At 40.8% G+C, this 27,454-nt stretch overlaps 1 protein-coding gene and 1 long non-coding RNA gene across 3 annotated transcripts in view; one reads left to right on the top strand and one right to left on the bottom strand.

Annotated features, from left to right (window-relative positions):
- LOC114234925 (uncharacterized) overlaps positions 1–24,841 on the bottom strand; it is a 69,712-nt gene extending 44,871 nt beyond the window's left edge. The window contains exons 1-2 of the long non-coding RNA XR_003621106.2: positions 24,591–24,841; positions 17,672–17,777 (exon numbers count right to left, since the gene is read on the bottom strand). This is a non-coding gene — a long non-coding RNA (uncharacterized LOC114234925). The remainder of the gene's footprint in view (positions 1–17,671; positions 17,778–24,590) is intronic.
- RRAS2 (RAS related 2) overlaps positions 1–27,454 on the top strand; it is a 76,796-nt gene extending 49,342 nt beyond the window's left edge. For both annotated transcript variants that reach the window (XM_054724623.1, XM_054724624.1), the window contains exons 2-6: positions 11,318–11,405; positions 12,891–12,993; positions 13,460–13,568; positions 25,091–25,209; positions 27,331–27,454. In XM_054724623.1, the coding sequence (XP_054580598.1) occupies positions 11,318–11,405; positions 12,891–12,993; positions 13,460–13,568; positions 25,091–25,209; positions 27,331–27,418 (507 nt within the window). In that variant the 3' untranslated portion in view covers positions 27,419–27,454. The remainder of the gene's footprint in view (positions 1–11,317; positions 11,406–12,890; positions 12,994–13,459; positions 13,569–25,090; positions 25,210–27,330) is intronic.

Here is a 27,454-nt window from a genome sequence, read left to right as displayed (position 1 = left end):
AATGGTACCGGATGGAAAGGATGGGTTGGATATGGAAATTCCCTAGGAGTGCAAAGTTCAAGTCAAGGCAAGAGCCGAAAGACACAAAACAAAAAAGACTTGTGCCTTGGTGTGAAAAAAGGAATGTCATGGGATTTACTCAAATTTCCCATGGGAACAGCTTGAGATGTTTATTGAATATCTACATATCAAACATAGACTCTGTTTATATATTACTCTGTGCCAATTATCATTATGCTTTGAAAAAATTGTTTTCTTATTCTTAAAACATATAGGCTTTGTGTTACATGTTGTAATAAGACTAATAATTGGGAGATGAAAGCAAACTAATAACTATTAAGGTCAAGCAAGGAAAATAAACTTCATGCTGCATGATAGAGACCACTGGCTTATTGTTGCTTACTGGTTTCTAAATACCAACTCCGAAGGATGAATATGCAGTGATGTATTTTCTTACCTACAAATGGCTGTATATAGGAATAGTGGCTGCAGCCATGGCAGGTTCTGTTTCCTCATGTTGACAGTTTTCAAAATATCTCTGCTGGTATTATGAACTAACAATTTTTGTAGTATTGTGGAGGGAGGGGAAAGAGGCAAACCTTTCTTTTCTTCTTTTCTTTTGAAAGAACAAAAGCTTTGAAGAATAACCTGAAGCTCCCTTTGGGGAGCCGACATGAAATGGTGGTTGAGTCCTCTGAATAATTTTCCCTTAATTTTCCCTTCATAGTCTGAAGTGTTTCTTTTCATTTCTTACCTGTGCTGAAAATGTTACTAAAGATTCATTTTGGTTTTGAATGTTGCTTTTTAGAATAGCAAGTGTCACATGGAGGGCTGGGGTGAGCTTTCTCAGACTTGCACCTCGCTCTAATTTGGACTGATAATGTTCCACCTTGGGTCTCTGGTGAGATTAGCTCTCTTGAAGGAACTGTTAGTTTTAATCTGAGAGTGGAACAGTGGGGAGAGAGGTAAGTGGTTTTGTACCTAGAATGTTTTCACAATAGGCTAATGGTCGAGTAAGAATGTCGTGGACAGTTGGGACGTAATGAGGAGGCTGGGGTGCACAAGGGATGCCCCAAAGACAAGCTTTTCATCCTTATAAGTGTAGCTTAGGGCTGGCTCTGTACTCTGGGAAAGGAAATGAAGTCCTCTTCCCATTTCTTTTTAGGGCCAAATGACGCTGCTTCAGAGGTTTGGACTCAGGGTTAATACTGGCTCAGCACCATATTTCAATGGTAGTTATTGTGGTCTGGCTTATGGACCTAAACACAGATTATTCTCTGGGGAAATGAGTACCAAATAACTGACTTAGAAACAAACTTTTGTACCAGGACTAGTTGGTAAGTTGACTTTGTACTGTACTTTTGCTTGCTGCATACCAGGCCCATTGATTTGCAACCAAATACTTTCTACATGAGGTGTACATATCGCCGAGATTGCCCAGAAGTCACATGAAGGCCTGAGTTTTGCTAAAAAGAAACTAAAAGGATTACTGGGCTTAGTGTAGCTTTTATTATTCTGCATTTGAGTTCTGGAGGATACATTATGGAGATCTCTGTAATTAATTATACATGTTAGATTAAATGAAATACTAATTTCAGTCAGAAAAAAAAGTATTTGAGTGAAGGAATATTAAGCACATTGGAAACATTTGACATAAAAATAAGAGAGGGTATTGCAGGGAACAAAGGTTCTCTGTGACTTGACAGCTGCTGTTAAGAAGTGACACCAGGAGGAGCCGGGCTCTGGCTCCCAGCTGCCTGAGGTTGCTGCAGTCTTCTCGAGTGTTACCAGAGGAATTTGTCTGCTCTTGTTTTAGCAAATAGAGGCCACTGATGGCTAACCAGGTCCTTCCTGTGCTCTGGGAAATTAATCCTTAACTCCCTGTTGCGAGCTTTATAATATTGGGTTTTCCAACAGTCAGTATTTTGAGGGTCTGGGTACAATGTACATTGCTTAACTCCCTTGCAAGGAAGTTCCAAGAAGTATGAGATAGCCCTAACCGGTTTGGCTCAGTGGATAGAGTATCACGGCCTACGGATTGAAGGGTCCCAGGTTCGATTCTGGTCAAGGGCATGTACCTTGGTTGCAGGCACATACCCAGTAGGGAGTGTGCAGGAGGCAGCTGATCGATGTTTCTCTCTCATCGATGTTTCTAACTCTCTATCCGTCTCCCTTCCTCTCTGTAAAAAATCAATAAAATATATTTTTAAAAAAAGAAGTATAAGAGCCAAAACCGGTTTGGCTCAGTGGATGGAGCGTCAGCCTGCGGACTGAAAGGTCCCAGGTTCGATTCCGGTCAAGGGCATGTACCTTGGTTGCGGGCACATCCCCAGTGGCGGGTGTGCAGGAGGCAGCTGATCGATGATTCTCTCTCATCGATGTTTCTAACTCTCTATCCCTCTCTCTTCCTCTCCGTAAAAATCAATAAAATATATTTTAAAAAAAAGAAGTATAAGATAGACCTTGGATACATCAAATCTACTTGGACGCATATAACTGGATTTTCACTAGAACTCTAACCTTTTTTAGTTTCTCTTGAAGCCCCAAAGGCTGAGAATAAAGAAATAGTTGCCAAGTCACCCTCATATTCCAAGGACATGCGTGGAATATGACCTTAAATTTGTTTTGCACTTTAGCCCATACCTTATCTCCAGGAGATAAAAGTGTGGAGAGTTAAGGGGTCTGAGATGAAAATTTTAGGAAAGAGCTGTTAGTATGTGGTGTGCTTTTTGTCCTTTCCCACCATTGCACATAGCAGAGGAGATGATGCTTTTCTTATATCCCCTTCATTGAAGCCAGATGATGGGGAAGGCACTCACAGAATTATTCTGAGAACTTGACATGTATCCTCTTGTTTGGGGAGAATGAGGATTCAAATGTGAATCAATAGCAGAGCGGAGAGGAAAAAAAGAGGGTTGTGCAGGGTGAGGCAAGAGTAGGTTTACAGTTGTGAACACAAATATTTATTCTTGTATTATTATTTATTAACTACAGACCTGGTGCATGGATTCGTGCACCAGTGCGGTCCCTCGGCCTGGCCTGCGCCCTCTTGCAATCTGGGATCCCTCGGGGGATCTCAGACTGCCGGTTTTGGCCCGATTCCCACAGGCCAGGCAGAGAAATATAAGATCTTTGGTTAATCTCTTCCCGCCCTCCCCCTCCCTCTTCCCCTGAGATTCATCGGTCTGTTCCATGTTTCTATGCCTGTGCGTTCAGCGTCTGCCCCCTGGTGGTCGGTGTGCATCATAGCTACTGGTTGAATGGTCGCTTAGGCTTTTATATATATAGATTATTGCATTACTTTCCCTATGAGAATCTGTAAACCTACTCTTGCCCCACCCTGTAGTAAGACATCTGAACTTCAAGAAACAGCAGTGTTTTCCAGAGCTTCTGGATGGAACCAGCTTAAAGCCTTCTGAAAAGGGGCGCTGTGCATGGCCACCTGGAAGATGATGTAGACCAGGAGAGGTACCCATTGAAACCCCAAGGGCTGAGAGTGAAAGGTGTACACAGCGAGGCCTCATTTAAGTCCCGGGAATGCACAGGGAGGGTACCACACAGGGACTCTTCTAGGAAACCCAAGGCCCTCGTGAGGAAGCATAGACATCAAGTTTCAGGTGCAGCCTTTTCAACCCCTCCTGCTCTCCCACTCCAGCTCTCTGAAGGAGCCACAGACAGCCTTGTTGTAAAAATTAACTAGGAAAATATTGTATGTATCACAAAATAAAATGTAGTGGTGCAAACTGCTTACCACATGTTAAATGCTAAATAAAGGATGACTGCTTTTCTTGTGATTCAAGATACTTCCTTTTTTTTTTTTTAATGGAAGTAATGGAGGAGGGAATGGAGATGAGTTTAAGAGTCATTTAACTTTAGAAAGGCAGAATAAATGAAGCAGAAGGAGCTTTGGCCAAAGAGCCTGCAAACTTTGATTTTAGTGCTGGATCTGCCAGTGATTTGCTGTTTTAAGTGCTAGGGAAGTCATGTTACCTCTGACAGAAATCTGTGCCCCCCTGGAGTTTATATTGTTGGAGTGGGGGAAAGGATGGATGGTAAAACTAAAAAATTAATATAAAGAGAACTGGAAAATATTCTGACCAAGAAAAAAAATTTAGGTTTCTAAGCAATTTGGTTTTGAATACAATGAGGTGAAAGCTCAGTTGAAAAGCATCCTTTCGTCCCTTGATTTGACCCTTTCTATAGTACTTAGGTGCTACCACCAGATTAAAAAAATAAACTTCATATGAAAATTGGCAAATATATGCAAAAGTAGAGAGAGTAGTACAATACTCTCGTATACACATTACCCAGATTCGGTAGATATCAATATTTTTCTATATGGTTTCAACTCTTTCCTTCCCCTGCTCTCTCCTTTTCCCCTCCCCTCTCTGCACCCCATGTTTCTAGAGGACTCCAGGACTCTCTAGAGAATGGTGGTGTGCTCAGAAATGCTCTGTCATTTCTTTAAACTCATCAGTGGTCTGGTAGGTCTAGCCTTCTATCCTTTTTATTTTATTTATTTTTAAAATATATTTATTTATTGACTTCAGAGAGGAAGGGGAGAGAGAGAGAGAGAGAGAGAGAGAGAGAGAGAGAGAGAGAGAGAGAGAAAGAGAGAGAAAGAGAAAGAGATCAGTGATGAGAGAGAAACATCAGTGATGAGAGAGAATCATTGGTCGGCCGCCTCCTGCATGTCCCCTACTGGGGATCGAGCCTGCAACCCAGGCACGTGCCCTTGGCTGGAATCGAACCTGGGACCCTTCAGTTTGCAGGCTGACGCTCTATCCACTGAGCCGGCTAGGGCGCCTTCTGTCCTTTTTTAAATACAAGGGTAGTGGACTTAACCAGTGTGGTGGCTTTACTGAGTTCCCAGTCTCTAATTGCCTGTCCCAGGACATAGACCAGGCACCGCTCTGTGGCAGTGCTTGGGAACTACACTCTCATCAGTAGCTTGGCGGCAGGAGAAAGTGGGTTGTCCCTCTTGCCCACTGAATGCAGAAGTATCATTCTCATTCCTTCCCTTCCCCCTTCTTTTCTTCCCTAAGGCAGCTTCTTTGAATGGGAAGATAGTGAGTTGGCCAAGAAATCTAGTGGCATATAATCAAATGTTCCTGCTATCACAGCATTAACACTTAGGGCTGCCCCAGATTTTATCAGGGGAAATAGAACTCCTGTCTGAATGGGCTAGCTCCCCTCATCCTCACTTTGTTCCTCACCTCCTAACATCCTTGAAGAGACTTAGGTCCATTTGCCCTTCTTACTACCTGGAAGGCATCCTGCCCTTTGGAAGGAGCATTCCCTTTCTTTCTGGCTAGGATCCTTCTCCATGCATCCTTTCCTGTGATACCAAGAAAACACAATTTCCTCCCTCCACCCTCCTTTCTTCCCCTTCACTGTGTTCTTCTGAACTCTTTAGTCCAATTCTTTCCTGCCCTTGCCTGAACCTCTACTGTCTTCCACAGTGCAATACCGTACTTGGCTTTTCCTTGCTTTCTGCTACAGAATATCCTTTCTGGACTGTGGTAGGTAACATTTCAACTTCAGTAGACAGACTGTTTTCTTCTCTGGCAAATTGCAGGGGCTCTGTGTTTATAGGTGAATGTATACATACTTCCTGTGCATTAGGCACTGGAGTATTAACCCCTTACATTTTGTGGCCTTCTGAACAAGCATGGTATTGGCATTTCATGCTGTTTCTGTTCTTTGGCCAATACATTTAACACTCCTTATTCTCCTCTTCTCTAATCACAGCACAATTACTGCATGTTGTGCAAAAAGCAATGGGCTCTGAAAGTAGGGACTTTGTCCCTGTGATGCTCCATAAATAATTGTTGAGCAAATGAATGAGAGCAAGAGCAATTGGCTGAAGGATTTCAAGTAGTGAAAAATAAGTCTCGCCGAAACCGGTTTGGCTCAGTGGCTAGAGCGTCGGCCTGCGGACTCAAGGGTCCCAGGTTCGATTCCGGTCAAGGGCATGTACCTAGGTTGCGGGCACATCCCCAGTAGGGGGTGTGCAAGAGGCAGCTGATCGATGTTTCTCTCTCATCGATGTTCCTAACTCTCTATCCCTCTCTCTTCCTTTCTGTAAAAAATCAATAAAATATATTTAAAAAAGAAAAATAAGTCTGAATGGTGAACAGCACAGATCAAACTAGAAGGCTTTGCATACTGTGTAAACAAAGTACTGAATCATATAAGCAACAAAGGCACCATTTAATCCAACCATTAATTTATGTAATTTAGAAAGGTATAATTTGTATCGTGCAAAAAAGTACCCATACCTTAAATGTACAGCTTGATGAACATTTGCATAAGTATATATTTGTGCAGTTACAGCTCAGATCCAGAAAATATTTCCAGAATCCCAGATGGGGTGGGGGTAGCTTTTATTTTTGATTCACAACATTTTGAATACCAAGTCCCATGGTTGGTTTGTGGTATAACTAGGATTGGAATTATTACAGCTGTTCCTGGGATTAGCAAGTCTTTAGACTGGAATAAAAACAGTAGTTCATACCATCTAACCATGTGACAAAAATAATACAATGATTATTATGGTTAATGTTTATAAACCATCAGCATTCCTTGGCACTTTATATGCATTACTTCATTTTACCTATTCCACCAGGTTTTGTTGCTTTCCTATTTTATAGATGCTAAAGGTTAGAAAGGTAAAGTCATTTGCCTCAGGTTCCACAGCTAGCAAATAGAGTTAGACTTCAATCTAGGACTGGCCCTCACCAGAGCCTGATTTCTTGTTGGTGATCAAATATCTGGTACCCACGTTTAAACAACAAAAATGTTATGTCTTTATGGTGGGAGGTGATGATTATGTTTGTTACCTGCACATGATGAATGCCCATTTTAGGCATAGTCTGAGCTGTGGCTTATTAGAATTATGAAAGGGAAAGAGGGTCTTTGATTTTGTGACAGCCATGTTCAGAGTGATGTTGTTACTGAACTCAAGGGGCTCGCCACTTGGGGTGTTTTATTCAAGAATGAGGCATAGTTGTCACAAGGTAGTTTGATTTACTTGCAGCAAGGAAAGGAAACAGTATTTATATCCAAAGCTCTGTCTTGCCCAGATCTTGAGACCTTGACCTAACAGTGTTCCATGAGGCATGAAGATGCTTTTCAGTAAAGATGACTCTTTAAAATCTACATATAGTAAGAAGACGATGGGCTCTACAGACAACTTTTGAAAACAGGACACAGTGTAGATGAAATGCGGACCTAAATATCCAGAAATTCCAAAATTAATTTGTCTTAAAAATTAATATGAATGGAATAAGTGCTTGCCAGTGTTAGTAAAGTGGCAAACTTTTTACAACATTAAGATTGTTTCAAGAACTAAAACATCCAAAGAAAACATGAAAATTCCACAGCCACTACATTTATTTTAATGGCCCTCAAAGTTGCTTAAACTACAAGTCTCCTATAAGTGTTAATGTTTTAATTTGGTTTCACAATGCAAAAAGAACCCATCGCATTGAAAGAACTCTAGCTATTATGCATGACCTGGACATTTGAAAAGTATCCTATGTAATAAAAGGCTAACATGCAAATAAACCAAAGAGTGGAATGACCGGTTGCTATGATGCGCACTGACCACCAGGGGGCAGATGCTCAACGCAGGAGCTGCCCCCTGGTGGTCAGTGCGCTTCCACAGGGGGAGTGCTGCTCAGCCAGAAGCTGGGCTCATGGCTGACCAGCACAGCGGCAGTGGCGGGAACCTCTACTGTCTCTGCAGCAGTGCTAAGGACCCCTGGGGGATGTCCGCCTGTCGGCTTAGGCCCGTTCAGCGCCTGCCCCCTGGTGGTCGGTGCGCATCATAGTGACCGATCGTTCCACTGCTGGCAGGCAGGCATCCCCAGAGGGGTCTCAGACTGTAAGAAGGTGCAGGCTGGGCTGAGGGGACCCCCCCCCCCCAAGTGCACGAATGTCGTGCACTGGGCCTCTAGTAGTTAATATTTGTTCATTATGTTTTCAGACAAAGTGGGAAGGACAGTGGGCACATTTTAGCACATTTAGGCATAAACTGGGAATACTCAATGAAATTCAGGTTTATGAGATGAAAGCATGGCAAGAGGTATCAGATTGCTGTGGAGAAACATGTTTCAGGAAACTAATCTTAAAAATATATAAACAGCGTGCTTTATCCAACTTGCTTGGCGAAAGACTGCAGTTTTAAGTTGTTTAGAGTAGTCGGTACAAAGAAGATAGTTGCCAGTTGTATTTACTTTCTGAAGAGGTGTGGGTGCCAAGAAGTGAGTTCAGGATTGTTTTTGATATCTGTTTATTTTAAATGGGGAATGGGGTAGTGATGGAAATGGCTTTCTACTCCAAGCTGCTCCTGTTGGTAAATGTTTCTTTTACAGATTTTGTTTAATAAATTATGCATTTAAGTGAAACCATCAAATGGGGAGGTTATGTATACTGAATTCTATGATTAAAGTTAATCCTAAAATATAACTGTGGAAAGTACCCCTCAAAAACGAAATAAATATGTAAAGTCATGGTAGCAAGCAGATCATTGTTCTCACCCTTTCTACCCGCCTCTCCTCAAACCAGGGGTTTCTTTACTATCCTGTGCAGAGTGCCTGTGTCTGCGTAGCTTTTTGGAGTTTGCATAGGTCACCATGCCCAGGGCTGTCACTTAAGAATGTGGTGTCCCTGGAGCCAAGCAGGTCCTGCTGCCAAGAACCTTTGCCTGAACAATGGCTGAACACCACTGGCATTGGTTCTTAGCATTAAACTGCCTTCCTCCAAGTCATTCCCTCAGATTTTGTAATGAGCCAGTGGGAGGGGAGTGAAGGAGACAGCAGAACAGGGTGATGTCAGTGTCCTAGTTAGTGCTCTTCTGTAAGAATGGGGAACTAAGTCTCTCTCAGATTCTTGTGGTTGCTGTTGTTTCCTTGTTAAAAACATTTTTTAAAAAACTGTGAAATATAATACACAGACACTTAATTGGTTCACTAAGATGCTTCCCTTCTGAGTGCTACCTGAACTGTGCTTTCTGCTGGTGATGATTTCAGAGGATAACAATTGGGAGGCTTTGCTAACGGAAGAGGGAAATTGAAATTAAGATAACAACAAGAATATTGGTAAAAGAATAAGTTGAGATCCCTATAAATGAAAGAATCCTGAAATCATGTTTCTTATGATAATACTAGTGGCCCGGTGCACAGGGTGGGGAGGGGGGGTTCCCTCAGCCCAGCCTGCACCCTCTCCAATTGGGGATTGCTTGGGGGGGGATGTCTGACTGCTGGGGATCGGGCCTAAACCGGCAGTCGGACATCCCTTTCGCAATCTGGGACCGCTGGCTCCTAACTGCTCACCTACCTGCCTGCCTGATCGCTCCTAACTGCCTCTGCCTCCATGCCTGATTGCCCCTAACCCCTCTGCCTGCCTGCCTGATTGCCCCTAACCTCTCTGCCTGCCTGATCACCCCTAACTGCCTTCTCCTGCCGGCCTGATCTCGCCCCCAACTGCCTCCCCTGCCAGCCTGGTTGCCCCCAACTGCCCTCCCCTGCCAGCCTGATCTCGCCCCCAACGCCCTCCCTGCCGGCCTGATCTCACCCCCAACTGCCCTCCCCTGCTGGCCTGGTTGCCCCCAACTGCCCTCCCCTGCCAGCCTGATCTCACCCCCAACTGCCTCTGCCTGCCTGATCATCCCTAACTGCCCTCCCCTGCCGGCCTGATCTTGCCCCCAATGCCTCTCCTCTGCTGGCCTGATCTCGCCCCCATCTGCCCTCCCCTGCAGGCCTGATATTGCCCCCAACGGCCCTCCTCTGCTAGCCAATTTGGTTCTGATCAGTTGGATTCTATGCCAGTCAGCGTCCAAAGTTCTGCCTCGCCTTTACTGGTTTGGCTCAGTGGATAGAGCATTGGCTTGTGGACTGAAGGCTCCCAGGTTCGATTCCAGTCAAGGGCATGTACCTTGGTTTTGGGCACATCCCCAGTAGGGGGTGTGCAGGAGGCAGCTGATCTATGTTTCTAACTCTCTATCCCTCTCCCTTCCTCTCTGTAAAAAATCAATAAAATATATATATTAAAAAAAAACAAAAACTCTGCCTCCTAGGCAGCCATTGGCTCCTTACAGCAACCAGATTTGGTTCTGATTGGTCGGTTTCTATGCCAGTCAGTCAGAAGCTCCACCTCCTAGACAGCTTTTGTTTTTTTCACAGCACCCACATTTGGTTCTGATTGGTCGGTTCCTATGCCAGTCAGCGTCAAGAGCTCCGCCTCTTAGATAGCCATTGGTTCTTCACAGCACCCACATTTGGTTCTGATTGGTTGGTTCCTATGCCAGTTAATGTCAAAAGCTCCGCCTCCTAGACAGCCATTGGTTCTTTACAGCATCCAGATTTGGTTCTGATTGGTCGGTTCCTATGCCAATCAACGTCAAAAGCTCCGCCTCCTAGGCAACCATTGGTTCTTCACAGCACCCGCACTTGGTTCTGATTGGTCGGTTCCTATGTCAATCAATGTCAAAAGCTCCACCTCCTAGGCAGCCATTCGCTTCTCATAGCACCCAGATTCTGTTTTGATTGGTCAGTTCCTAATGCCAGTTAGCGTCTCTGGGCCTATCAACTGGGCCTGATCAGAAAGGCGGGGCTGATCAGCAGCCCCAGTGGAGCCTGCAGAGAAATGGAGGCCTGACTGCTGGCCGGACTGGGAGAGAAAGAGAGAGGCAAGTAAGTACTGATCAAAAGCTACCACAGAGGCAACAGATCAGTCCCTGCTTCTCTCTTCAGGCCTCTCTCTGGCCCTGATTTGCAGCCCCCTCAGCAGTCAGTGCTGGAGCACCACGCCTGCAGCGGAAGCAATTACAACCCAGGGTTTTTATATATTAGGATACAAGGCTGGTGAAAAGACAAAGACAAGGCATGAGAAAAGAAGCAGGACCTGCAATCTTCCAGGCCTCTCTCTTTGTTGTTGCCGTTTGTTTCAAACTACTTTGTTCTTAGGACTGATGCTTACCATCAGGTTGCAAATAGACCTGAATTTTAATTTATTGTGTTTTCTTAGTTTTTCTTGATAGCTAGATTCTTAGGTGTATATATAAGTTAATTATGAAACCAACCTGCAGATGTTTTATAGTCTTCTTGCATATTTCAGATATGAAAATTCAGATACTTAATTTTTTTTCTCCATTTGAAAGCTGCTTCGTTTAATGAGGAATTGACGTAGTAGAGATAAGCCTTAATACAATGAAAATATTTTGATTAATTCTGGATATGTGGGATTTGATAAAGTTACATTGGTACTTGCTTAGGCAGACATGAATTTTAAAACAAGGTAATTTTTCTTACAGTCCTATTTTGTGACGGATTATGATCCAACCATCGAGGATTCCTACACAAAGCAGTGCGTGATAGATGACAGAGCGGCCCGGCTAGATAGTAAGTAATCTTCCTTTACTTGATAGTTCACATATCCTATTTTTAAAAACTAAGCTCTGATGTTTTTCTAGGTTAAATACAATAGAAATATTAGATAATCTTACACATAAGCCTGTCTTTTTTAAGTTTTAATTGATAATCTGCACATTGGGTAATTTAAATATTCCTCAGTAAATGTAAAGTAAACCAGCACCTGGATTGATCTTGTTCTGGGGAAACTAGTCCTATAGCATTATAACTTGAAGTTGTGTTTATTGGGCTATTTGGGAAAAACATGTGAGGTTTCAGCTCTTCCTAGTTTTAGTAAAAAAATTTTAGCTTCCATGGCCTAAAAAGGCTTTATTAGGCCATTGCTAGAAAAGAGAGAAATAAAAAGGCCAGTCTTGGGGCATGGAGCCTACGCTACCAACAGCATGGCTGGTGGGGAAAGATAGCACATCATCCAGAGTTTTGCAAGCGGTTAATACATTACTAGTGGGGGAAAAAGATGTAAGTCATTCTGAAAAGGATTTCCATTGCCTATAGACCAAGGGGATGGGAGAAAGTGAAGCGGGCTAGTTCTGGGATAGGCCCAAAGAGTCCATGGAAGAGGCGTCAGCTCCCGTGGATTAGCGGTGGACAGCAGATTAAAAAATTCATGTGTAAATAAGAAGTGGGGGCTCCTGGCGTTCTGTGGCACACAGCTGTTCTCTCTTTTGGATAATCGTGGAAATAGCCACCTGGAAATTAACCCTAAATCCCAGCAGATACACGGGAATATGAGCAGTCTTTTGTCAGTCCTGGTCCACAGCTATTAGCAGATGTCTCTCTCTCTCACTCTCTGGCTGCTGTAATTTTAATTTAGAACATCCAAGGATTTTCTTTTTCTTGTACTACCTTTTGGTGAAGCTTAAGCTAGGTGAAGTAAATAAAGAAGAGCTTCAGTAATTGTTAACTTGCTTAGAATTTATAGCACAAAGGCTTTAGCAAATACTGTTTTTTGCTTGGCTAACACTTCACCTCTGCACAAAAGAAAGCCCTGTCCCTTTGACTAGTACAGTCCTTTCACAGAGCTGAAGAAAAGCATTGGCACCTGCACTTGAAGTATGGTATTTGGGGTGTAAAACAGAGTTTCCTTTTGAATTTATAGGTGTCTTTTCTACTTCTTTTCATGGAGGAGATAAACATTCAAATGAATTCAGAGGTTATCTGACTCCAAATGCCTAGATGTATTTGATATTTTTAACCTTGTATAATTGGTATGCTAATATATTTTAACTACAAAATCAACCTGTGCTGATGAAGGTAATTCTGAAACTGGCTGCCATTAGAATATATTTGTCTTTCGTATTGAGAATAAAGTACGAAGAGGAGAAGAATTCCATTTCTTTATCACACTAAGTATGACATGCTCTGAAGGACTCATATTAATTGGACCTGCCTTTGTGGGAGGCAATGTATACATTGAAAACATGGACACAGTTACAGTTGTTGCTTTTTCTTTAGTTCTAGATACAGCAGGACAAGAAGAGTTTGGAGCTATGCGAGAACAGTATATGCGAACTGGCGAGGGTTTCCTGTTGGTCTTTTCAGTCACAGATAGAGGCAGGTTTGTACCAATATTAAAATGGAGATCTCCCTTCAGTCTAGAACAGCAGTCGTCAACTAGTGGTTTGCAGACCACGGGTGCGCGGTCCGTGAGGTCCAAAAGGTTGGCGACCGCTGGTCTAGACCCGTGGTCGGCAAACTGCGGCTCATGAGCCACATGCGGCTCTTTGGCCCCTTGAGTGTGGTTCTTCCACAAAATACCACGGCCTGGGCGAGTCTATTTTGAAGAAGTGGCGTTAGAAGAAGTTTAAGTTTAAAAAATTGGGCTCTCAAAAGAAATTTCAATTGTTGTACTGTTGATATTTGGCTCTGTTGACTAATGAGTTTGCCGACCACTGGTCTAGACCACTGTTTTATTGGATTTGGATTTTCTGGTTTTTAGAAAGAAAAAGAAATAGAGTATTAAATGGGATATGGGACATATGCTGCTCCTTGGCCAAATTGATTAATTGTTTTTCTTTTTTTAGTTTTGAAGAAATCTATAAGTTTCAAAGACAGATTCTCAGAGTAAAGGATCGTGATGAGTTCCCAATGATTTTAATCGGTAACAAAGCAGATCTGGATCATCAGAGACAGGTGAGAAAGAATTTTGCATTTGGAAAACCAGTTGTTTCTATGTAAGTGAGTGGATGTATTTAATGCAACAATTGAAAGTCCATGATAAAAAAACTGTGCTGTTTGACACAGCACACTGTTTATACTAGTAGAAGTCACAATAGGTAAGAAATAAAAAGGTAGTAGATTTGGGGAAATTAAATTTTCACATTTTTTGCGCAGAACTTTAATGGACTGTATAAACCTGCAAGTATTTGTACCAGCTCCAGTTCACATGTTATAATTTCTTGGGTAACATCCAAAACTCTAATTTAGTTAGACAATCTTAAAGTTACCCCCAAAGGCCTAATTTACCCATTATTAGCCCTAAATTACTTTCATGTAGAGAATGGATTTGATTTAAATGACAGGATTTGATTTTTTTTCTAAGTCGCATTAGTGACCGAATTTTCTGTTAATTTTTCACATTGGCTAGCTCTACCACCAGTAACCAGCAAGAAAAGAATATCTTCAGTATTTAGTTGCAGGCTGGTTTATACTAACTTAATTCTTTTTTTTTTTTGTCTTTATTGATTAAGGTATTACATATGTGTCTTTATCTCCCCTTGGCCACCCAAATCCCCCCCGCTCATGCCCTCACCCCCCTGGTGTCTGTGTCCATTGGTTATGCTTATATGCATGCATACAAGTCCTTTGATTGATCTCTTCCCCATACCCCCACCCTCCCATGCCTTCCCTCTGAGGTTGGTCTGATTGATGCTTCTCTGTCTCCGGATATGTTTTTGTTCATCAGCTTATGTTGTTCATTATATTCCACAAATGAGTGAGATCATGTGATACTTATCTTTCTCCAACTGACTTATTTCACTTAGCATAATGCTCTCCAGGTCCATCCATACTGTTGCAAGTGGTAGGAGTTCCTTCATTTTTTACAGCAGCTTAGTATTCCATTGTGTAGACATACCAGTTTTTTAATCCACTCATCTGCTGATGGGCACTTAGGCTGTTTCCAAATCTTAGCTATGCTAAATTGTGCTGCTATGAACATAGGGGTGCATATATCCTTTCTGATTGGTGTTTCTAGTTTCTTGGGATATATTCCTAGAAGTGGGATCACTTGGTCAAATGGGAGTTCCATTTTTAGTTTTTTGAGGAAACATACTGTTCTCCACAGTGGCTGCACCAGTCTACATTCCCATCAGCAGTGCACGAGGGTTCCCTTTTCTCTGCATCCTCTCCAGCACTTGTCATTTGTTGATTTGTTGATGATAGCCATTCTGACAGGTGTGAGATGGTACCTCATTGTTGTTTTGATTTGCATTTCTCAGATGATTAGTGACTTTGAGCATGTTTTCATATGTCTTTTGGCCTTCTGTATGTCCTCTTTCAAAAAGTATCTATTTAGGGCCCTAGCCGGTTTGGTTCAGTGGATAGAGCGTCGGCCTGCTGACTGAAGGGTCCCAGGTTCGATTCCAGCGAAGGGCACATGCCTGGGGTTGCGGCCTCAATCCCCAGTAGGGGGCGTGCAGGAGGCAGCCGATCAATGATTCTCTCTCATCATTGATGTTTCTAACTCTCTGTCTCCCTTCCTCTCTAAAATCAATAAAAAATATATATATATTTTAAAAAGTATCTATTTAGGCTGTTGCCTATTTTTTGATTGGGTTGTTTATCTTCCTTTTGTTAAGTTGTATGAGTTCCCTGTAAATGTTGGAGATTAAACCCTTTTGGAGATAACATTGGCAAATATGTTCTCCCATGCAGTGGGCATTTTTGTTGTTTTGTTGATGGTTTCTTTTGCTGTGCAGAAGCTTTTTATTTTGTTGTAGTCCCATTTGATTATTTTCTCATTAGTTTCCCTTGCCCTAGGAGCTGTGTTGGTGAAGATATTGCTTCAGCATATGTCTGAGATTTTGCTGCCTGTGGATTCCTCTTAAGATTTTTATGGTTTCCTGTCTTATGTTTAAGTCCTTTGTCCATTTTGAGTTTATTTTTGTTTATGGTGTAAGTTGGTGGCCTAGTTTCATTTTTTTGCATGTATCTGTCCAGTTTTCCCAACACCATTTATTGAAGAGACTGTCTTGACTCCATTGTATGCTCTTGCCTCCTTTGTCAAATATTAATTGAGCATAATGGCTTGGGTCAATTTCTGGGTTCTCTGTTCTGTTCCATTGGTCTATATGTCTGTTCTTATTCCAGTAGCAGGCAGTTTTGAGAATCGTTGCTTGGTAATATAGCTTGATATCTTTCTCATTCTTAAACTTACAACACTTTCTTCCCCTTCCTGTCAGTTTGTATGAGTGATATTTTTCTGTTTCACTGAGAAGTTTCTACATGTTCTGACCTCCACGTGAACTAACCTCAGTGCACATGTATCCCATCAATTCTCCCTTCCCCCACTTACATGGATAAACTCTTCACCTCTGTATGACCAGCCCCTCCCGTAGCACTGGGTTCCTTTCCTTCTCACCAGCTCATGGGCACCGCTCCAGTAATTGTTTCATTCGAGTTGCCCCATTTCTCTCCTACGTGGTCATTCCCATTAGCATACAGCATACTACAGTCTTTAAAACAAAAAGGAATTATAGCAAATACTTGTTCTTAATCTGACATTTCTCTCCAAATACTTTTTTGCTTCTCCCTCAATAGCAAAACTCCTTAAAAGCGTTGTACACTTGCTCCCTCTGTTTTCTTTCCTGCCATTCTTGCTGGCACTGACTTCTGGCATGCAGTGCCCCAGTCAAGGTCACCATTTGCACAGATGTCAGTGACATTTGACACAGTTGCTCACATTCTCCTTTTTGAAACACTGTTTACTTAGCTCTGGGACACCATTCCCTCCCCTTCCCCTCTCCTCTGCAGTGGCCTTTGTTGGCTCCTCCCCGTCTTACCTTTCTAGGGTGTCTTAGGGCCCAGGGATGTACAAGGACAAACATGCCTCCCAGCCTTGAGGGCCATACTCAACTACATTTGAAATGGAAATGTTATATTTTTTAAGTTTCTTCACAATTAAAGGTGATGTTTTGTAATGTCTTGGCACCCTTAATTGCTCTACCAACTGAGCCTGGACAGGCCCTAGGAAATCCCCCCCCTCCCCCCCCCTGTTTAGAAATGCTTACATTTTGGTCATCTCCAGGTTCTTAGTCAGTAACCAGTCAGACTTGCTCATAGTTGTTGACCTAGCTCATTCATTTTTGCCTTTTGTCTTAGACTCGATCCTTTGGCCTTTCTCTAGCTTCTAGCCTATTTTCTCTTTGATAGCAAATGCCAGTTCCCCATGTTCTGAGTGTGTGCTCAGCCTTGGGCTTCCTGCCACTGGCCCCTGAGCTAAACCCATCAGGGAGGGGAGATTAGCCAGAAGAAGCTTCGCCTGCTTCCTTTGGCTTCTGTATCTTCGTAGACTTGTTCTTTCATCTATTCAAAATTTATTGAACTCTTTTTCCAGACACTGACAACAGAGCAGTAGGAAAAAACAAAATCACTGAAGTTTATAAAAAGAGATTTATAGAATTTGAATGGTTATTTAGCATTACCACATACCTGGTCCCTTACAGAAGCATTGATCATTTTGTTTATCCTGTCAAAAGTGCAGGGAGAACACATAGGTAACTGATTGGCTTGCTCTTGCTAAAATGTAAGAGTAGGTAAATATGACAGCACATTGATGCTGAAACTTAATACAGCAGTATGTGGTCTCGGGCTGTGGACTTTATGAACCTACGATTTCAAGTTCCTTGTCCTTCAGACAGCTCTGTCTAGGGTGCACTGTTGTGAGCCCCTTTTTTCCTCCCTGACTTGCCTTATCTTGTCCCTTTCCTTGTCACTTTGTTAAGTGTTTAATTGCTAGTGGCCTGCGTCATTTCCCAGTGAGGGGCATGCAGGAGGCTGCTGATTATTTCTCTCTCTCCCCCTCACCCTTCCTCTCTCTAAAAAAATAAATAACAAAATTTTAAAAATATTTATAAAAAAACATACAAAGGAACTCATTACACTTATAATGATAGATACCTAAATGTGCTGACTCCTCCTGTTTGTCAGTACCTGTACCACAGTGTGCCCCTGCCACCTCCCAGGAAAAAGAACCCACCCCCCTCTAACAATAGAGCAAGGGTCTCCTACCTTACCTGTTCGTGCCTTGACTGCATCTCAAAGGTTTGTCAACTATTGACTTGAAGTACGTGCATTGAGGGCCTCTCAATTTCCACCTGTTGGTTTTGTTCATGCTTTATCCTTAGCACATAGAACAAAGATGCACTCAGTAAATATTTGCTGAATGAATGAATCAGCATCAACAAATCAAGATGTGGTATTAATATAATGACTCTTTCTACGTAATAGGTTTGAAAAACAAGTTTTGCTTCTGTAAACTTAGGTTATTCATTAACTACACACATCCCTAAATAAGTATTACAAGTGCTATGGTCTGTTCCATTTAAACCCAGTTTGTTTTAATGAAGTTGCTCTCATCATTCCCATTTTACTCTTCTCTATTTGGAAATATACAATATTACCTAAGTTCATATTATTGTAGATTTCTGCTACTATACATTGTGCCTTGGAATAATCTCCCTGGAGGTTGCATCAGATTCACTTCAGTTGTTTAAAACAAAACATTTCTAGATAGAGCTCAGACCTACCAAATCAGAATATGCAGGGGATAAGGCTGGGTATTTGGCATCTTTATAAAACTCTCTGAGGAACCTCTAAGAAAGCCTTGTTTGTGAGCCTTTAAGCTTCATTCGATTTCTGGCTTCACAGTGCTGTGGCTTCGCTTTGTTTCATGTGATGCTCATTTTCTTTGTGTTGGTGGTGTAGCAATGCCGTTTCCATTTAGTTAAAATTAGGCTACACCAGTGACTTTGACAGCAACTTTTTTTGTGGTTAGAGCGTTCTTGACCAGAAATGTGGTTGTACAAACTTAGCTGACCTTAATTCCTGGAAGATAGTGGTGGGAGACCATGCTTTAAAAATAAATAAATTAAGCACATACACAGTCTTAGCAGTTGGATTGTTTTATCATCTAGACCATTAATTTGTTAATTTTCTTACTGTCTATAAAGACAGGTCATTTGCTGTTCCCCTCTAGCTGAATTACATTATGCAGGGGGGGATAAGGCAAACTACCTTTTTGAAGAATAATTGAGCAGAAAGACAAATAGAAAATTCTTTTTTTTTTTTCCCAAATAGAAAATTCTTAAGGACATGTATTTTCCTTCTCAGTCAAATTTATATTAGTAAAGTAAGTTGTTGAGATGAACTTGTCTCAAATATTTATTTTTATTTTTCTCCCTATACCATCCTTTCTTTTATTTCCAGGTGTACTTACTTTATTGGTCATATTCATTAACATATGTTTATTTAGTTAACTACTCTGCACTCTTATAGACTCAGGAATCCTTATTCCCTAGCTACAGAGAACACAATGGCAGGAGAGCAACAAACCTAAACCAAAAATTATAGTGTAGTATAGTGTGTTAACACTTATCACAGCCACGGCAGGGTGTGACAAGAGTCCTGGCAGGCTATTCTAAAACAACATCAACACTAAGGAGAAATTGCTGATTGCTTCAGGCTTAAAGTATTAGTAAGAAACAAATTAAGGGTATAGAGTTGGGAGGTCTCTCCCAGAGAGAAGGAACAGAATTTGTGACAACATGGGGGTATTTTTATAGGAAGGAATTTACCATGTCAGTTTTTTTTCTTAAAGGACATTTAAAAAAACACTTTCTAAATTCTTGGCTTCATGAAACTTTCTTACTTGGTTTCCTTACTTGTTAATTGATTGCTTGATTTGATTGGTTTATATTTCAAAACCATATGTCTTATGGTACATATGCTATTTTGAAGAGAGGAAGGGTAAATTTAAAAATTACATAAACTTGAAACCAGCCTGCCACCCTTTTGGAACACAGCAGGGTATAAAGTGTTATGAAGTACTTGTTAGATGTATATGCATTAATGTAATAACCTAATGGTATTTCATTGAGGTTGCTGAGTTTTGGGAATGGAATTTATTAAATTGGGAGAACAAACTACCTGACAAGATTAGAGAGAACAATGCCTTGAGCTCAGATAGGGTCAGAAATAATTCATAATACAATCGGCCCGAGTGGAAAACCTTATAATTCTTGGAGTATTGAATGGTGTTTTGTTTCACTTGTAGGGCAGAATTAGCCGTAGACTAAATGCTGTTCTAGCACTGTATAACAAAAAAGATCAATCTTCCCAAATAACTGAATCTCAAAAGAAGGCTCAAAACATTTGTAGGAATACAAACTATCAAGAACTTAGTAGATCAAAGTCCAATATCCAACCATTCACTCAAAAATTACTAGGCATGTAAAGAAGCAGGAAAATATGACTCATAATAGGAAAAAAAATAATGAATAGAAACAGACCCAGAAATGACACAGAATTAGTGAATACAGATATTAAAACATATTCCTATGTTAAAGAAACTAGAGAAAAGACTGAATATGTTAACTATAAACATGGAAGATGTATGAAGATCAAATTAGATTTACAATGACTGTGATTAACTAGAAATAAAGGATGAAAAAATTCTAAATTTGATGAAAACCATAAACTTGTATATCTAAGAAGCTCAGCAAACCGTGAGCACAAGAAGTATGAAGAAAATGACAACAAGGCATATTATCATGAAATTGTTTAAAACTTGTGATAAAGAGAGAATCTGAAAAATGACAAGAGGAGTAAAGATAAAGATGTGACCAGTCGTCATAGTTTCTCCTGGGAAACAATGCAAACCAGACTGGAGTGGCCCAACATCTTTGAAGTACTGTAAGAAAAAACTGTTGCCTAGAATTCAATACCCACTAAACATTCATTTCAAAAATTAAGGTGAAAAAAAGACTTTTCCCAGGTATACAAAAGGTGAAAGAATTCATTACCAGCAGACCTGCATTATAAGAAATGTAAAAGGAGAAATTATACCAAATGGAAATCTGGATCTATACAAAGAAATGAAGAGTACCAAAAATGATAATTATGTAGGCAAATGTAAATTACTTATATTGTTATTTAAATCTCTTTAAAACATAATTGGATGTTTAAAGCAAGAATAATAACAATGTATTGTGAGGTAAAAGGTAATAAAGGCAGAAGGGAGAAACATACTCATTTTGTAATAAGGTTCTTAAAACTACACATGAAGTGGTATAATGACATTTGAATTAGATTGCGATGAGTGAAAGAAAATGTGTATTATAGACTCTAAAACAATCATTAAAATACCATAATAAGTATACAGTTCATTAATCAACATAGGAAATAATATGGAATCACTAAAAAAATATAGTTAATCCACAACAAGGCAGAAAAAGGAAAAGTAGGACAAAGAACAAATAGGATGGACAGGAAACAAATTTCAAGGTGATACAACTGTATCAACAATAACATTAAATGTAAATAGTGTGAACACCTCAATTGAAAGGCAGATATTGTCAGAGTGGATAAACAAAGCAAGACACTACCAGAAATCTACTTTAAGTGTGAAGACACAAGTAGGTTAAAAATAAAAGGTTGGGCTAAAATATACCATGGTAACACTAATGAAAAAACATTTGGCCCTGGTTGGTGTGGCTCAGTTGGTTGAGCATCATCCTGTGCACCAAAAAGTCACCAGTTCAATTCCTGGTCAGGGCATACGTACGAGTTGCAGGTTCGTTCCCTGGTTGGGGTGCGTGCGGGAAGTAGTTGATCGATGTTTCTTTCTCACATTGATGTTTCTCTCCCTCTCCCTCTCCCTCTCCCTCTCCCTCTCCCTCTCCCTCTCCCTCTCCCTCTCCCTCTCCCTCTCCCTCTCCCTCTCCCTCTCCCCCTCCCCCTCCCCCTCCCCCTCCCCCCTCCCTCCTCCCCCTCCCCCTCCCTCCCCTCCCCCTCTCTCCCTCTCCCTCTCCCTCTCCCTCTCCCTCTCCCTTCTTTCTAAAAAATCAATAAAAACATTTAAAATTAGTTGAAATGGCTCTATAAATATCAAAATAGATTTCATGGCAAAGAATATTATCAGGAATAAAGAGGATTGTGTCATAATGATAAAGAGGTTAATCATCAAGAGAACATAACAATCCTGCTATTAGGTAAGTATTCATGTAACATAACAATCCTGCTATTAGGTAAATATTCATGTACCTAATAGCAGCTTCAAAATTCTTGAAGCAGAAATTGAAAGAACTACAAAGAGAAATGGACATATTTATACTAATAGTCAGAAATTTCAGCACCCCTCTCTCAATCATTGACCGAGGATGCAGAAAGAAAATCAATAGTGATATATATAGATGGCTTGAACACCACTATCAAACAACTTATCCTAATTTACATTTAATGAACACTTCACCTAACAGTAGCAGAATGCATATTCTTTTGAAATGAGAGTAGATCATAGAACAAATCTCAATAAATTTAAACGATTTCTAATGAGACAACATGTTTTGTTTTAATTCCATAGTGAAATTAAATTGGAAATCAATAAAAAAAGAAATCTAGGTAATCTCTAAATATGGGGAAACTACATACTTCTAATCCTTGATACAAAAAAAACAAAACCACCCAAAGGGAAATTACAAAGCTTTATAAACTGAACGAAAATTAAAACAACATATCAAAATTTGTGGGAGCTACTGCAGAAGTATATAAAGAAGTTTATAGGACTAAATGCTTTTATTAGGAAAGAAAGTTCTCAATGCAATGACTTCTGCCTTAAAAACTAAAAGGAAAAGAGTAAGTTAAAGTCATACTAATCAGAAGAATGGAAACAATAAAGCTAAGAATGAAAAGCAATGAAATAAAAAATAGAAAGCACAGGAAAAAAACAAACCCCAAACTGATTTTTAGAAGGTCAGTGACAAATATGGCTAGAATGGTAAAAGACACAAATTATCAACATCAGTAATGGGAAAGATACCATCACTTCAGATCTTATAAATATATAAATATTTAAGAAATAATGAAAAAATACTATAAACAACTTTATACTAATAAACTAATAATTTTATACATGTTAGATGAAATAGACATATTCCTTGGAAGGCGCAAATTACCAAAGCTCACTCAAGAAAAAAATAATCTGAACAGTACTGTATTGATAAAATAAATTTAATTTGTTGTAAGAACCTTCCCTCAAACAAAACAACAAACCTAGATGGGATCTTTAACCTTTTGCACTCGGATGTCGAGTGTGACTCGACACGGTTAGCATTAGAATAAAGGAATCGAGAAAAAAGCAAGTGAGTGCAAAGGGTTAATGAATTATATAGAACCAATTTTGCTGAAACTGTTCCAGAAAATTGAAGAAGAGGGAATTCTATTCCACTCATCATATGAAACAGCATTGTTCTGATACTAAAACCAGACAAAGATGTAAGAAAACTACAATCCAACATCTCTCATGAACATAGATGTAAAATGGAGATTTTTTAACAAATAGAATTCAGCAATATATGGAAAGGACAATACATCATCCCTTAAGTGGGGGATGCAGTATTGGTTTGACATGTGGAAATGAATTAATATAATTTACCATATCAACAAATTAAAAAAGAAAAAAATCATATGATCTCAATAGACACAGAAAACAACATTTGACAAAATCCAACATCCATTCCTGATGAAAACACTTTGCAAATGGAATAGTGAGGACCTTGGTTAGCCTGATGATGAAGGACATCTCATGTCAATTAACATAAGGTGTTTTGATAGTGTGGTTCAGGCCATCTATGTCATTACTGATTTTCTTTCTCCTTGCTCAATCAATTATTGAGAGAGGGATGCTGAAATCTCTGCTGTTATCTATACTAATAAAAGCCTGGGTGGCCCTCGCGCGATGCCCTCACGTCATCACAAGATGGCCGCCCCCACATTGTCACAAGATGGCTGGCAGGGGAGGGCAGTTGTGGGTGATCAGGCCAGCAGGGGAGGGCAGTTGGGGGCAAACAGGCCAGCAGCAGAGGGCATTTGGGGGCGATCAGGCTGGCAGGGGAGGGCAGTGGGGGGCGACCAGGTCAGCAGGGGAGGGCAGTTGGGGGTGATCAGGCCAGCAGGGGAGTGGTTAGGGGGTGATCAGGCTGGCAGGCAGAAGCAGTTAGGCAGGCAGGCAAGTGGTTAGGAGCCAGCAGTCCCGGATTGTGAGAGGGATGTCCCAGATTGGAGAGGGTTCAGGCTGGGCTGAGGAACACCCTCCCAGTGCACAAATTTCGTGCACCAGGCCTCTAGTAGGTACATAAAACCCTACCTGCAACAAATAGCACACGTAATGGTGAAAGACTAAATGCTTTGTCACTATGATCAGAAACAAGTCAGAAGTACCCCTCACACCACAGATGTCATTGTACTGGCGGTTCTAGGCAGTGAGCTAAGGCCAGAAAAAAGAAAAGAAAAGGCATCCACGTCAGAAAGGAAGCAATAAAACTTTTTATTAGCAAATGACATAAGCTGTTTTTGTAGAAAGGCTATTACCAGAGAACACCTAGATAAATGAGGTTAGTGTGTTTCCAGGTGTAACACAAATACATAGAAGTTATGATCTTATTTTTGTAGAGAAAAAGGTATATCATTGAAAAAGGAGAAGAATGTGGTTCTCTATGGGTGACAGGCTCCTAATCTTTTCTTTTTTCCCATATCTTTTTTCTAACTTTTCTACAAGTGTTTACTTTTGTGATAGTGACAGCAATAAAGTCTTTTTCAAAAACATACCTTTTCAGCCCCACTATATAAATGTAAATGTAATATGATTTAATAATTTTAGGCAAATATCACTGGTCTGACCTTTCACATTTAAAATACATAAGGTATTTACTTAGTTCAGTTGATGTTTTCTTATTCTGGCCTACCGTTTTCTGTCATCAGCTCTGGCACCCTTCCTTGTCTGCCTTCCTTTGCCTCCTAATGTAAGAAAGGCATTGTAAAGGCTCGTGGTCCTTTTCATTGTTCATTTTTTCCACATATTTGTGGAGCATCTCCTATGTACTGGTACTGGGAAGTGCAGAAGTGAAAAAGACCCCTGTCCTCCTCCCCATCGCTCACCTCTTGTTTTCTTTCTTGGTTTGCTGTATCCAGCCATTCTTGGCTTCTCTCAGTTCCTGGAACTTGGAAAGCACATTCCCCACTGTGGCCCTTGCTCAAGGGTGCTCTTTCCTTTGTCAGGGATACCTCCTCACCCCACCTCCAGCTAGCTCCGTATTTTTAATTTAGTTCTTAAATGTCACTTCCTCAGGGCAGCTTTCCCTGACCAGCCGGACAGGGTTACAGATTCTCATAGCATCTTGGCCTTTACCTTCCCAGATTTATCACTGTTGTGTTTAATACTTTTTGAGTAACCTCTAGACTGAAGTCGTGCTCCTGTCACAGGTGTGTGCTCCTGAGTTCTGCAGAGCTGGGCTTCAGTGTATGCTGAGCTGTTAAGTCCTTCTGTGACAGACCAGCTTGGCCTCTGGGTGGATTAGCAATGCAGCCGTGGCTGAGGGTTAGATGGAGTGGATCTCACTGTTAATAGAGTACCTCATACACTACTCTTGGAATTTCAGGTAACACAGGAAGAAGGACAGCAGTTAGCACGACAGCTGAAGGTTACTTATATGGAGGCATCTGCAAAGATTAGGATGAATGTAGATCAAGCTTTCCATGAACTTGTCCGGGTTATAAGGTAAGCAAGATACATTCTAGAAATTGGTTTTAATTTATTGAATTTGACAGGTAATCACACTGTGCTTTTCAAAACCGTTAACTGGGGGACCATTAAATATTTTTTAGTAAGAAAGGAAATTGTATGTAGAAATGATTCTGATTTGGGGATTAATACACATGTGCTAAAAATTTTAATTAAGTCCATTTTATATTCTAGGTACTTCCTACATATAAACCCTAATTTAATTAAATTGAAGTAGAGAGTCCACATAGGAATTTTGAAAAGAATCTATGCAATTTCCCAAGGTGGTGGTGTGAGGGTAGCGATGACGGCAGCTGACATTTAAGGGTAGTTTCTGGCAGATGCTGGGTTAAGTGCTTTATGTGTATTTTTATATTTAATCCTCACCACAACCTGTAAGTCAGATACTTTCATTTATCCCCACTTTCAGATGGGGAGACAGGTACAGAGAGGTTAACTAACTCGTTCAAAGCTTGGGCATATTAAATGGCAGAACTGGGACTTGAATCCACAGCTCTGAGTCCAGACTGTGCTCTTAGCTTTGCTTCTTACCCAGCTCCTCCCAGCAAAGAGTAATAAGCAAGTGATAGATATTGAGTGTTCCCATGGGTCACGGAGAGTAATCCAGACTACAAAGAGTCTTTCTGTTAGCTGGCCTAGGAGGTCCCTGTGGTTCAGAAAGTGTTAATGGGTTCCAGGAAGCTTGAGGTGATGGGTGAAGTCCACTGGAGTTTCTGTATATGTTTGTGTGTGAGAAGAGATTGAGGTGCTTTCTTGAGCAGGGTTTGATTTGGTTATTTTGAGTCTGTGGCTGGCCCCTACCACACCCTCTGCTCTCTGGATCTACTGGGTTCTCTGCTAGTTAGATAGTTTGACAGGTCTGTGGAGTGGGCTCATGTTAATTGTGTATCTACTAGTAAGCTGACTTAACATCTGAACTTCTTGTAATGTTTAGCCCTTGCCTGAGCGTTCTCTGTAGAGGGCGGGCGGTGAGGTAAAGATTATATTTTTTTATTAGTTTGTTAAAAATCTGAGGCCTGTTATTTTTTAATGAATACAGAGTCTAGATTTGCGAGAGGAAAGAGTTCTGGAGATGGATGGTGGTGATAGTTACATAACGTGAATATTTTTAAATGCCATTGAACTGGACACTTAAAAATGTATAAGTTGGTAAATTTTATGTCATGTGTATTGTAACATATACAGAGATGAACTAGTCCTTCTTAAAATCATTTTTACTGCCCCTTTGAAATATTTTGTCTTTGGATTTGATCCTCAGAATCTGTCTATATCCATCCATCCCTCAGGAGTGAGGAGAGGGTAGGGCAGGCTTTCTAATGCTAGGTACTGTTAGGCATATAAACACTACACAGCCCTAAATGGTTTTGCTCAGTGGTTAGCGTGCCAGCCCTTGGACTGAAAGGTCTTGGATTCAATTCTGGTCAAGGGCACATACTTCGGTTGCAGGCTCAATTCGTGGCCTCAGTTGGGGTGCGTGCAGGAGGCAGCCAATCGATGTATCGATCTCAGATTGATGTCTCTCTCTCTCTTCCCCACCCTTCAACTCGTTAAAAGTCAATGAAAAAATATCCTCGGTAAGGAGTAAAACAATAAGTAAGCATAATACGATCTTCTTTAATCCTCATAGCAACTGTAAAAGGTGGGTTTTTATTATTCCCTTCTAAAACATGGAGGTTCAGAGAGGTCAACTAACTTGTCTAATACTGACTTGTAGCTCGTAGGTGGTAGGACATGGATAAGAACATGGATAAATACCTCATAAGGGTAATTTTATATTGTGCTGTAGTGATGCATACTTATTTTAAGTATACTTTAGGGTCATGGAACTTTAATTTGGGAAGAGAATTTAGAGGCACTGAGTTCAGCATCTCACCCATTAATGAAGAAGCTTGGACAGCCTGTTATGCTGGTACTAAAGCATTTGTGGGCACTCCTCCCCCCAAGTTTTGCTTTGCTTCCCTAGGTGAAATTTAACATTGAAAAGCATATGCACATACACTAGATTTATCAAAAAATAACCTGCATTTGTAATAATATATTACCAAGAAGGCATATGTAGATTTTATAGATTTACATGTAGATTTTTCTGTCTTACAGGAAATTTCAAGAGCAGGAATGTCCTCCTTCACCAGAACCAACGCGGAAAGAAAAAGACAAGAAAGGCTGCCATTGTGTCATTTTCTAAGAATCCCTTGAGTTACAGCTACCAACTGCCAGGCAA

The sequence above is a fragment of the Eptesicus fuscus genome, chromosome 13, assembly GCF_027574615.1.
Source record: "Eptesicus fuscus isolate TK198812 chromosome 13, DD_ASM_mEF_20220401, whole genome shotgun sequence".
NCBI lineage: Eukaryota > Metazoa > Chordata > Mammalia > Chiroptera > Vespertilionidae > Eptesicus > Eptesicus fuscus.
The sequence above is the reverse complement of the archived record's forward strand: the minus strand, read 5'-3'. Positions and strand labels throughout refer to the sequence as shown.